This window comes from Engystomops pustulosus, chromosome 6 (assembly GCF_040894005.1).
Source record: "Engystomops pustulosus chromosome 6, aEngPut4.maternal, whole genome shotgun sequence".
Classification (NCBI taxonomy): domain Eukaryota; kingdom Metazoa; phylum Chordata; class Amphibia; order Anura; family Leptodactylidae; genus Engystomops; species Engystomops pustulosus.
In genome coordinates, this window is record NC_092416.1 from 15,343,962 (window position 1) to 15,356,710 (window position 12,749).

Here is a 12,749-nt window from a genome sequence, read left to right on the forward strand (position 1 = left end):
TCCTGTTTCCTCCCACACTTAACAACATACCGGTAAGTTGATTAGGTTGTGAACCCCATGGGGAGAGGGACTCATCTGGCAAACTCTGTGCAGCGCTGCGTAATCCGAGTGCGCTATATAAATAAAGGAATTATTGCAAAAGTGAATGTAATAGAAAGGGAGATTCTACCACCACCTACTGTTTGAAATCCATAAGACAAGTGAATAGTCGGAGCCTACAATAAAGTATTTGAATCTCACTCTCACTTTATTCACACATAGGATTGTGCACCTTACTACATATCTAAAACACATCTACCAGACAAAGATGTGTAACACATAACACACGGACACATAGGGGCAAATTTACTTACCCGGTCCTGTCGCGATCCCCGATCCGGATGGTCCGACGAAGATAAAGTCGATTTACATAGCTCGTGCGCCCAGAATCTGATCGCGTGCGCCAAAATCCCCTGTTAAATGCGGCACAACTTGGAAATCGTTGGGAAACCCGAGGAAAATGCAGTCCGCGGACCCTTAGTAAATGAGCCCTAATCATCCCTGTTGAAAACCGTGAAGTGCAAATAAAAAGGACTCATCTGGTCGGAGAATTTTAATATTGTAATAATAATAATGCACTGAGAAATGTATTTTGCTAGAAAATGAATAACGTTTAAGTCTTAATGTAAATGGGGTGTTGCTGGTCCTACATACAGCCTACATACTACAGCATATGGCGCAATTTTATGCCAGGTCATAGCTGCCGAACAACAGTCCGGGGGCCAGAGCATTGGGTAGTGGGGGCAGCATCATGGCAATTAGCACCATTAGGGCAATTAGCGCCAGCTTATGGTAAATGTGCCCCATTGAGCCCCAGTGATGACCGCCAAGCATGCTGGGCACTTTTTAATAGTTCTAGCATGGGCACATATAGGAGGTGAGTTCTCCCAGTATAATCTTGATTTCTATTGAACACTTATGTATTGTTCCTCTTTACACCAATGTTACTATGGGTCTACATTTATATCACACACTACTGTATGTACACTATGACCTTTGATGTGCATTTATACCAATTTTAGAATATATTATGTGACCTGTCATATTTTGCACTATAAGTATGCAAATATATGCTGGACACCTATTTGATGATGTCATTTCCCTTAATTATGCTAATCATGGGATTTCTTCCCCCCCCCCTCATGTGTACACACCCACTTGACGATGTAACTTGCTTTTTAGCTTGGGAAAATCATATCAATGTACCCGAAAAGTTAGTGGGGTTAGTGGCCCCGCGGACCGCACTTTCGTCGGACATCCCGTTGATTTCAATTTTGTGTCGCTGGGACAGGGATTTAAAAGTGATTTTTGGCGCACACAATCAGATTTTGGTGCAATCGCGCCAGAAATCGGGGAGTGGGACGTCGGACGATCCAACAGACTCGGACAAACCGCAGAATTTAACTTTAAAATTGTGTCGCAAGCCAAGCACTTACATGCACCGGGAGGAAGATGGTGAAGTCGGTCGAACCTGAGCGGGGAAGCGAAACATGCAGGATATCGGGCGCACGATCTAAGTGAATCGCAGCAGAGTGCATTTCGGACGGACAATGTACTTTCGGGAACTCCGAGGGACCGGGTAACTAAATGTGCCCCAATGAGTCAGCTCACGATATAATGGAAATGGAACAATAGACCAAGAACAGGGAGTATAAAAATTTGAGGCTTTTCTGGAGACTGGTCGCACCATCTGCACACACCGTTTTCCATCTTGTATCTTTAGATGAAATTGCAAGGTTGCGATTATCGCAGTAGCTTCTTGATGCACATCCACTTTGTACGGGAAGGATAGTAGATCCTGAAGAACATAAAGTCAGATTTTATGTCAAGAGTAGAGATGAGTGGAACCGATATTTGTGTTTGAGTTCGGTGTTCAGGTTTGGCCGTTCAACCCGAACACCGGATACCCCTGGCCAATGATAGCCATGGCTGGTACCTAGGGGCATCAATTTGCTGGATTAACTATTCACCCAGCTTTCGGGCAGATCACATGGCTGAACCCAAACCCCAAACGCAAGGAGGACTGGGTGTTATCTGCTCTAACTTGTGTATACATATTATTCTGAACAACATTCAAATCATCTACATCTACAAATCAACCAACAAAACTTCCCAGACATCCCCCCCTTTGGGAAAACCCAATGGAGGCAACACCACAGTAGCAGCCTCATCCAGACCCAGATAGAGTTGACTGTAATGGTGAAGTAGGAAGCAGTAGGCTCCCCACATCACCATTGAGCCTCTGCCGCTGCTGTATGCAGGTGCAGTGTGATGATGTCATCATACCTGGCAGCTTCATGGAGAAGGAGAGGACTCCGGCGGGGGAACAGGGAATAATAACAAGTATCTAATTTTTCTTTTTATTTGGCTGCTTTCACCTTCCCATCCATTGGCCTTCCCTCCTCCACACTGTGACCCTCCAATACTAGTGGACTGACCCCGATAGGAAATAGGCAGGCTGCTCATCTAGGCACAGCAGCCTCCAGCAAATTATTTACTACTTACCATTATGAAATATTTCATGAAAACAAACATCTGCATCTCCGTTGCATTGTATAGTTTCTGATGTATTACACCCAGGAACAATATAATTTACATAGGATGGGCACACCACACCATTGGGTTCCGTGTCAAATGGCTGCACTAGAAACCCGGTAGGGAAAGAGAGGGATAGATAAAGTAGGGTTAGATTTTATAATGTTAACAATGTAAGAATCTATACAGAAGTTTCAGTTAGCGTTCATCATTGGCTCGAACCTTGGCTAAAATTCATTAACCCTATATACATGGCACGGTCATCTCTCAATAACACTGTCCATTTTGTAAAAAACTTGCATGATGTGTTATCATGTGAATTCTAACAATCCTATCTGTGCCTCAAGGCAGCCTCCCCAGTGGCTGTGATGTGAATAGCACATTGGGGGTCATTTCTTACCCGGTCCTGTCGCGATCCAGCGTTGCGTTCTCCGAGGAGGATTCAGATCTTCCGGCGATTCACTAAGGTCGTGCGCCCCAATGTCCACCAGGTGTAGCTGCTGCGCTGAAGTCCGCCGAGGTTCGCCAGAGTTCACCAACCTACCCCAGTGCATGTGAGTGATAGATTTTGCGACCCAATTCGGTTTTTAAATTCCGCGTTTTTTCCGAATCCGTCGTGTTTTCCAATGGCCACGCCCCCCGATTTCTGTCTCGTGAAAGCCATCGCGATTGAGCCGAAATCCGATCGCGTGCGCCAAAATCCCGGCAGAATTCTGCACAAAACTGAAAAAGTCGGGAAACCCAACTAAAGTGCGGCAGCGGAACCCCGAGTAAATTACCCCCATTGTGTGTATATATTGATATTGAATATTGATATTGATTTGATATTGTAGTCAAATATGGTGGACACCTACTGCACACAACAAAGTGAATGACTTACATGACGGAGTCGGAGGTAAACAGTTGTCAGTGTCGCAACAGGAAAATATTGTCCTTGTTTGTATATTACTGTTGCTTGTACTGAATTTAAAGTCACATCGAGAAGAAGCTAAGCATCTCCTGACAAATAATGTAGTCAAACGTCCACCTACAAGTAAAAAAAAAGAAGGCTTTGTGAACTTGTACCATGGCAACAACATATGACATTCCTCCACTAACAGTCTGAAGGCTAGTAAAAATAATTTTCCTTTGATCCCGGACAAGACCCCAATGCAATGTTGTGCCGTACATTCAAGATATACAGTATTTTATATCCTAAATGCACACAAGAGATTAGAGTAAAGTCCGAATTTATTACTCATTTTCTGTAACTTCTACAGGTTCCAGAATGTATTCTGATGTCTGAGACATAGCAGTCCCTTTATAGGTCCACAGCTCCAGCTCCACGTTACCATGTCAATAGTTCAGTTATCAGACAAATGCAGCAATGTCCAGTATAGCCTTACAGTGTATGGGAAATTAAAAGAGAGGAGTGGCTTGGTGGCTAAGGCCTAGCTGAATTTCTCAGCAGCTCTCTCCTGACATAGGTCACTCACCCATACCCATCGGGATTGATATGGATAATGCAAGAAATAGGTCTGTAAGGTTCTGCCGGGGGCAGGGGATGCCCATGATTAGTGATGAACAGACCCAGCTAACCTCTGGTTCAGTAAAGAATTTCCCTGTCCATGATCTGGGCATACAATAGAAAAGACTGCTTACCACCAGGTGACATTTGACACAACGCATGAATAATAAAAAGTATAACACAGAAATACCAATTCAGGTCAGTAGTTGGGACATTAGTTCCACCTAATTCACTCTCCAACTTTAAATGTGAACATAGATCTCTCTAAGAAATAAAGGCAGAAGAAAGTTAATCAGGTATAATGCCCCCATACTACAGGGATTACCCAAATATAAATTAGTAAGGAGCCCTGCTGTAGATCACCTCACAAGCACTGGTTGTGCTTGAAGTGTTGGTGATCACAGGACAACTGTGGCCAATAGAAAGCCTTACCAGGTCTGGGAGGCATCACTGTTTCACACTTATCAATTGATCAAATTGGTTCAATTAATGCTCACACTTATGGTCCTGCCAGGGTTCAGTTAACCATCTAGGAGCTGCATAATTATCAATTTCTCAAGCAAAAAAAACCCTTTAAAATGTAACTTACTTTAATAAATTTCAGAAATTGGTAGTCCTTATTGGGAGCAAAACTATGGGGCACATTTACCCGGTCCAGTCGCGTTGTCCGACGCTGATTCGGGTCTGCCGGGATTCACTAAGGTCCATGCGCCCGATATCCACCAGGTGTCGCTGCTGCGCCGAGGTCCGCTGGAGTTCACCTGCTTCTTCCTGGTGCATGTAAGTGCTTGATCTAGTGACACAAATGGTTTTTTAAATTCCGCAGCTTTTCCGAATCCGTTGGGTTGTCCGACGGCCACGCCCCCCGAATTTCTGTCACAGGAAAGCCGGCGCCGATGCGCCAAAATCCGATCGCGTGCGCCAAAATCCCGGGGGAATTCGGCACACATCGGAAATCGTCGGGAAACTCGACAAAAGTGCGCGATTCAGACCCTTAGTAAATGAGCTCTAATATGTGGTCATTATGTGACTAAAGTTTTTCATTCTCTAGGCTGGATCTATAGTTGGCCGTACACTTTTGGCTGCTAGATGGGGACTTTGCTCCTGATAATCACTTCTCTCCATCCCATCTTCTTAGAGCTTCTATTTCATACCAAAGCAAACCTAATGTCTATCTTGCTTGCAGTGCAGGTTTTAGAGTGAAAAGTGGATTAGAAGTGAAGGAGGATACATCATATGCAAAGTTTTGAGATCAGTATATACTCAAGTATAAGCTGAGGTTTTCAGCACAATAAATGTGCTAAAAAACCTCACCTCAGATTATACTCAAGTCAAGAAAAAACAAACAAACAGTGTACTCACCTTCCGACGCCCCAGCGGCAGGTCCTCTTCTATAAAGCGATGCTCCGGCATCGGCTCTGTGTCCGTGTGCCGTCCGTCCAGGCATCGTGACGTCAGCCGCTCACTGACCATTCTACTATGTGCACTGGCATTGACAAACACTATGATGTCAGCAAGCAGCTGCGTCATGGTGCCTGCGACAGACGGCGCAGGGACACAGAACTGATGCTGGAGCATTGTTGTATAGAAGAGGACCTGCCGGGGGGCGTCGGAAGGTGAGTACACTGTTTTTTTTTTCCCCACAGGCTTTATATTAAGGACAGGGGCTGCAGGCTATATACTACAGGGGGCGGGCAAGCTATATACTACAGGGGGCTGTCTGGCTATATACTACAGGGGGCTAGTGGCTATATATACTCCAGGGGGCTGGCTATATACTAAGTGGGGGGTAGTCTATATACTACAGAGGCTGACAGGCTATATACTGCAGGTGCTGGCAGGCTATACACTACAGGGGGCTGGCGGGCTTTACACTATAGGGGGACTGGCAGGCTATATACTGCAGGTGCTGGCAGGCTATATACTACAGGTGCTGGCTGTCTATTTTCTACAGGGGGCTGGCTATATACTACAGGAGGCTGACAGGCTATGTACTACAGGGGCTGGTAGGCTATATACTACAAGGGCTGGCAGGATACATACTACAGGGGGCTGGCAGGCTATATACTACAGGGGGCTGGCAGGCTATATACTACAGGCGGCTGGCAGGATATATACTACAGGGGCTGGCAGGCTACATACTACAGGGGGGCTGGCAGGCTACATACTACAGGGGGGCTGGCAGGCTATACACTACAGGGGACTGGCAGGCTATATAATACAGGGGACTGGCAGGCTATATACTACAGGGGGTTGGCAGGCTATATACTACAGGGGGCTGGCAGGCTATACACTACAGGGGGCTGGCAGGCTATATATTACAGGGGCTGGCAGGCTATATACTACAGCGAAACAAAACCTTAAAGAGCACATGAGTGATATTTGGTCCATAGATACTTCATTACACCATTTAAAATTTGAAACTTCTTTTATTAATCAATACCATCTAAAAACATCAATGTAACAGTATGACTATTGAAATACAGTAGATTGTCCTCGGGAATTCCACTAATGCATCCACGCAACACAGATCAGCAATTGAGCAATGTAAACCCAGGTATATTATCATGTATAGGTTAATGGAAAGTACTATAAAGTGCCTGTGCAAAGAAGTTAATAATCCAACCCAACATGTAATTGTGACATCACGGTAAAGTGCTGTGTGCCTTTCCTAAAAATATAATGGCAGAGTCAGCTTACCCATGCTGTGTGTAACGAGGATGCCCCCTGTCTATGGTGATGGTAGAGCCTCCTCTCCTCTAGGTGTAGAGTATGCCCCCTGTCTATGGTGATGGTAGAACCTCCTCTCCTCTAGGTGTAGAGGATGTCCCCTGTCTATGGTGATGGTAGAACCTCCTCTCCTCTAGGTGTAGAGGATGTCCCCTGTCTATGGTGATGGTAGAACCTCCTCTCCTCTAGGTGTACAGGATGCCCCCTGTCTATGGTGATGATAGAACCTCCTCTCCTCTAGGTGTACAGGATGCCCCCTGTCTATGGTGATGGTAGAACCACCTCTCCTCTAGGTATAGAGGATGCTCCCTGTCTATGGTGATGGTAGAACCTCCTCTCCTCTAGGTGTACAGGATGCCCCCTGTCTATGGTGATGATAGAACCTCCTCTCCTCTAGGTGTAGAGGATGCCTCCTGTCTATGGTGATGGTAGAACCTCCTCTCCTCTAGGTGTAGAGGATGCCCCTGTCTATGGTGATGGTAGAACCTCCTCTCCTCTAGGTGTAGAGTATGCCCCCTGTCTATGGTGATGGTAGAACCTCCTCTCCTCTAGGTGTAGAGGATGACCCCTGTCTATGGTGATGGTAGAACCTCCTCTCCTCTAGGTGTAGAGGATGCCCCTGTCTATGGTGATGGTAGAACCTCCTCTCCTCTAGGTGTAGAGTATGCCCCCTGTCTATGGTGATGGTAGAACCTCCTCTCCTCTAGGTGTAGAGGATGCCCCCTGTCTATGGTGATGGTAGAACCTCCTCTCCTCTAGGTGTAGAGGATGCCCCTGTCTATGGTGATGGTAGAACCTCCTCTCCTCTAGGTGTAGAGTATGCCCCCTGTCTATGGTGATGGTAGAACCTCCTCTCCTCTAGGTGTAGAGGATGACCCCTGTCTATGGTGATGGTAGAACCTCCTCTCCTCTAGGTGTAGAGGATGCCCCCTATCTATGGTGATGGTAGAAGTGTCTCTAATCTAGGCGTACAGGATGCCCCCTGTCTATGGTGATGGTAGAACCTCCTCTAGGTGTAGAGGATGCCCCCTATCTATGGTGATGGTAGAACCTCCTCTCCTCTAGGTGTACAGGATGCCCCCTGTCTATGGTGATAATCTATTCCTCTCTTGATACTTATAATTGTATTTGCTTTATTAGCAGCTGCCTGGCTCTGGTCACTAAAATTAATTTTACCATCCACCAATACCTCCAAGTCTTTTTCAGATGCAGTTTTACAAAGCAATTGACTGTTTAGAATATCATTGTACATTTTGTTTCCATGGCCCAAGTTCATTTCCTTACAGAGCTTAGTATCATCTGCAAATATTGAAACTCCACTGTGTAAATCCTCCACTGTATGAGGTTATTATTAAAAACATTAAAAAGCAATGACCCCAATACTGGACACTGTTGCCCCCACTGATTACATGAACCCAATCCAAGAATGGACCATTAACCATTACCCACATGTGACGTAATACTAATCGTATAATGTTTTTTCACTGCGTTTAACCCCGTAATGGAAAATAGCACCCATTTTAAAAAAATATATAAAATTCTATAAAAAGTGATCAAAAGGTTGTGCAGTCCTAAAATTTATAACATTGAAACGTCATCAAAAGTCACAAAAAATAACACCACCCACAGCTCAGTACATCAAAGTATGAAAAAGTTATTAGTGCCAGAAAATGGCAAAATCCCCCCAAAAAATTTAGAGGTTTTAATTTTTGTAAATGTATGAAAACATTATAAAACCTTTACAAATTTGGTATCCCCGTAATTGTACCGACCCAAAGAATAAAGTACAAATGTCATTTGGGGCGAACAGTGAAATCCATAAAAAAAATCCAAGCCCACAAGAATATGGTGCAAATGCGTTTTTTCACCAATTTCCCTGCATTTGGAAATTTTTCCCGCTTCCCAGTACACAGCATGGAATATTAAACACACAGAAAACAAGCCATAACACAGCTCTGTACATAGAAAAAAAAATTGTAGATGTGGTGGGGAGTGAAAAATGAAAACACAAAAATGAAAAAGGGCATTGGCGGGAAGGAACTTTGCCCCATGTGGGGCAAAGTTCTAAACAAATAAAAATAAATTCTTAGGTTAAAAAAAAAAGTTAAAAAAGTTAAAAAAACATCAGCACAGAAAATTGCCCACCCTTTAAAAAAAAAAAGAAAAGGAAAATCAGACATATTTTGTACTTCTCCATCCGTACCAACCAAGGCTAAAAATCTATAGTAGTATTTATGGCGTACGACCAAACTTTTAAAAAATGAAGTAAAAAACAATACCCATATTGACATATTTTAATCACCCATCACAAAAAAATTCTATAAATCCCAAATGTGAAAAAATTACATTTTACAGTTTTTGATACAAAAAGTATCAGCCCTCACGCATCCACATTGGCAAAAAATGTTAAAGTTAATGGGGCAGATTTACTTACCCGGTCCGTTCGCAATCCAGCGGCGCGTTCTCTGCGGTGGATTCGGGTCCGGCCGGGATTCATCAAGGTAGTTCCTCCGCCGTCCACCAGGTGGCGCTGCTGCGCTGAAAAGCATCTGAACGCACTCAACTTCACCGGGCCGGGCTGGGTGCAGGTAAGCGCGTCCCAAGCGACACTTCTATTGTTTTAAATGCGGCGGTTTTTCCGAATCCGTCGGGTTTTTGTTTGGCCACGCCCCCGATTTCCGTCGCGTGCATGCCAGCGCCGATGCAACACAATCCGATCGCGTGCGCCAAAATCCCGGGGCAATAAAGGGAAAATCGGCGCAAATCGGAAATATTCGGGTAACACGTCGGGAAAACGCGAATCGGGCCCTTAGTAAATGACCCCCAATGTGCTTAAAAAGCAATGGTTTTTTTTCGCCAAAAGGATTTCATTAAAGGTCATTAAATATAAAAAAAATGTGTAAATGGGGTATTGACTGAGAGCTTTAGATAACTCGATAATACAACACAAACTTAAATTTGTACAAATATTATAATGAATGGTAGAACTCACAAGATTTGATGTCTATGTAGGCGGATGCACACGAATACCCTGAACTGCAATACGCACTCCCATCGAAGCACGATGTAGAATTAGTAGAAAAGCACTGCACACACCGGAGAGCATGACCTAAACAGAAGTCACAACAACAGCATAAATATCTCATAATATAACATAATACTTTAATAAAAACACAAAAATATACAATTCAGATAAATAAATTATTTTGTGTTGGAAACTTACATGTTGCTATAAGAGCTGAGAGGAGGCTGAGAAGTCCTGTCAGGGAGGTCATGCTTCTGCTTTTGAAATCGAAATTCTGGCTGAAGTTTTTAATTGAGAGTTGTTTTGGGGGCAGATCATGGGAGGGTGCTTTTAGAGAAGTGCAGAGCACCTGATATGAGGAGACCACACCGGATGATTATTTTGAGCTGGTGTGTTTCTATGTGGATGCACCTATCGTATATTGTATAAACATAGAGTTGACGTTTTGGATGCAGCAGTTGAGAGGTACCCAACTGCCTTCACGTTTTTCCAGTGCCGGATAACCCCCCCCCCTACAATTAAATATAAATGGCCTATCCTTCAAGGCTTATCTTTATGTATTGCCCATACAGCACAGCCTTGACCTAGCAATAGTTTTTGGATCCTCACTTTTTCACACCTTCCGTATGTTTTTGCCATCACTACAACCTGCTGGCGGTATCTCAAGAACTTCTTTGCAGTACTTGTGGCCGGCCTTTGTTTGGGGGATATCAATGAGAGCATGTGCATAACTTATCTTACGTCGGAGCCAGGAGGCTCTTGGCTAGCGTAGAGGTGAGCGCCTCCGGCTAATTTGCATAAACATATAAAGTATTTATTTCAGAGTAGAAGATGTGCCTATACGTGGCAGGAGGACTCCCCCATCACCCCTAAGGTAACAAGCATGCAATTGGTGACAGTCTACCACCCCTAAATGTGGTGGCAGATGTCCTTTAATGTAATACTTATGAACCACCATGGAATTAATGCTCAGTGGCGTACCGATCGCGGTCGCAGCGGTCCCAAGTGCGACCGGGTCCATGGGACTGGGGGGTCAGCCCTGGCTGGCGTAGAACTATTAAATGATTACGGGGGGGTTCTGTGGTTTCCACTTTCCGACCTGTATCGAAACACAGCTCCATACTGCGATACTGCATAGTTAAGTGACAGAGCGCCGGGCCCGCCCACGTAAACTCTGACCGAGACCCGCCGAAGAAATCCCACCCACCCAATCTGCGGCCGGCCCACTCACCAAAACTCCATCTGAACTCCTCTGTGCACCGCTCGTGGGGAGACAGGCAATATGTGTAAAAAAGTTTTCAACCCATCACAAGCAGGAACATAGTTCGTTCTGCCAAATACAATCCTTAAAAATTTAAAAAATTTGGGTATCCAGCACTCACATATGTCAAAGTATCAAAAAAGCTACATCTTTAATGAAAAAATATTAAAAAGGTTTCCTAAAAAAAAGTGGGGAACCATATGGAAACAAAAAACACACAGTCTACAGGACACGAGAGGGGGGAGATAGAAAGGTGACGCCTTTTGGGCTTAACGGGGTACTAGTCCTTTCTCATACAAGAATTAGTTTTTTCTATTTTTGTGGATTTCAACCACTTTAATATTTGTTTCTATTGAGTTATAATATTTCAGCATTTCAATATTGACAACGCACAGTCCTGAACTTATAATGGACATTCCTAGTGGACATTCGATGTTTCCCTCTGGTCTCATAAACACAAGACTCCAGGACCGCAGCGTTTAAAATGGACCTCAATGTTAACAGGGGAGTCAAAAGTCCCCTAAAGTACCTCTAGTGAATAGAGCACCGGTATAACAGGTGTAACCGGTGTGGCAATCACTTCTATGGGTCTGGTTTCAGTTTTTGCTATACAATACTTTTGTAGAATAAATTAAAAAAAACACCTAGAAGGGTCAAATACTCAATGGGGCTTATAGAATAGGTCAGTGGATCGCACTTTCATCGGATTTTTCGAAATTTTCGGGATTTGCACGGCTGTGACAGGTTTTTAACTGGGGATTGCGTCGCACGCGATCGTATTTTGGTGTGGCTGCGCTTATTTCATGTGGCAAAAATTGGGGGGGGGGGGGTGCCGTCAGACGATCCAACTGATTCGGACTGAGCGCGGGATTTAAGATTCAATTTGTATCGCAAGATCAAGCGCTTTCATGCACCAGGAGGAAGAAGTTGAACTCCGGTGGACCTGTGCGGGGAAAAGACACATGCAGGATATCGGGCGTACAATCTTAGTGAATCATGGCAGATGTGCATTCTGGTCGGACAATGCACTTTTGGGGATCACGCAGGACGGTTGAGTAAATGTGCCCCAATATATCCTTCCATAATTCCATGAGGGCGTAACTTCCACAATTGACTTCCAGGACTCTGCAAAAGCTATGAGTTTGTATGATCTCTCCGTGTTTGCTTGGGTTTCCTCCCACACTCCAAAAACATACTGGTAGGTTGATTAGATTGTGAGCCCCATGGGAACAGGGACTGATTGGACAAGCTCTGTGCAGCGCTGTGTAATCTGTGTGTGCTATTTTAATAAAGGAATTAAATAAAAGGAATTATGGGACTTTATGGTTTTTCACAATATTCATTTATTAGCCCCAAATTATATTTTTTTGGGGTAGAGAAAACTCAGTGCTTGGTCATTGAATCCTTTTCCAGCCTGGATATTAAGAGGTTAAAAATAACTTATTGCAGTGTTGTTTTCTTCCAACTGCTTACAAGTTTTAGGTTGGTACATTAGAATTGTGACACTAACCGTACAAATCAACGTTATTTTATTACACACAAGGAATACACAAGACAACGAGTCAGGTTACAAAATCAGTCACATTTCACAGCAAAAATGGGGATCCTGAAAGAGGACCTTTCACCACTTCCAACAACTCCGATCCTTGCTT

General features: G+C 44.2%; 1 protein-coding gene across 1 annotated transcript; it reads right to left on the bottom strand.

The window, feature by feature from the left end:
- Nucleotides 1-226: 226 nt before the first annotated feature.
- On the bottom strand, nucleotides 227-10,379 carry LOC140065487 (uncharacterized). The gene is made up of 5 exons (XM_072113085.1): nucleotides 10,035-10,379; nucleotides 9,804-9,920; nucleotides 3,455-3,601; nucleotides 2,545-2,682; nucleotides 227-1,837 (listed from the first exon to the last, which is right to left on the bottom strand). Exons 1-5 carry the CDS (start codon nucleotides 10,084-10,086, stop codon nucleotides 1,647-1,649), a joined length of 645 nt encoding a protein of 214 aa, XP_071969186.1. The 5' UTR covers nucleotides 10,087-10,379; the 3' UTR covers nucleotides 227-1,646.
- Between the last annotated feature and the right edge of the window lie 2,370 nt (nucleotides 10,380-12,749).

Bases quoted from the DNA above. Each gene is read 5' to 3' on its own strand.
- LOC140065487 (XM_072113085.1), bottom strand. From the start codon at position 10,086: ATGACCTCCCTGACAGGACTTCTCAGCCTCCTCTCAGCTCTTATAGCA. The intron at 9,921-10,034 runs GTAAGTTTCCAA...ACTTCTGTTTAG, and splicing joins CTCAGCTCTTATAGCAACAT to GTCATGCTCTCCGGTGTGTG. The intron at 3,602-9,803 runs GTGAGTTCTACC...TTTTACTTGTAG, and splicing joins CTACATAGACATCAAATCTT to GTGGACGTTTGACTACATTA.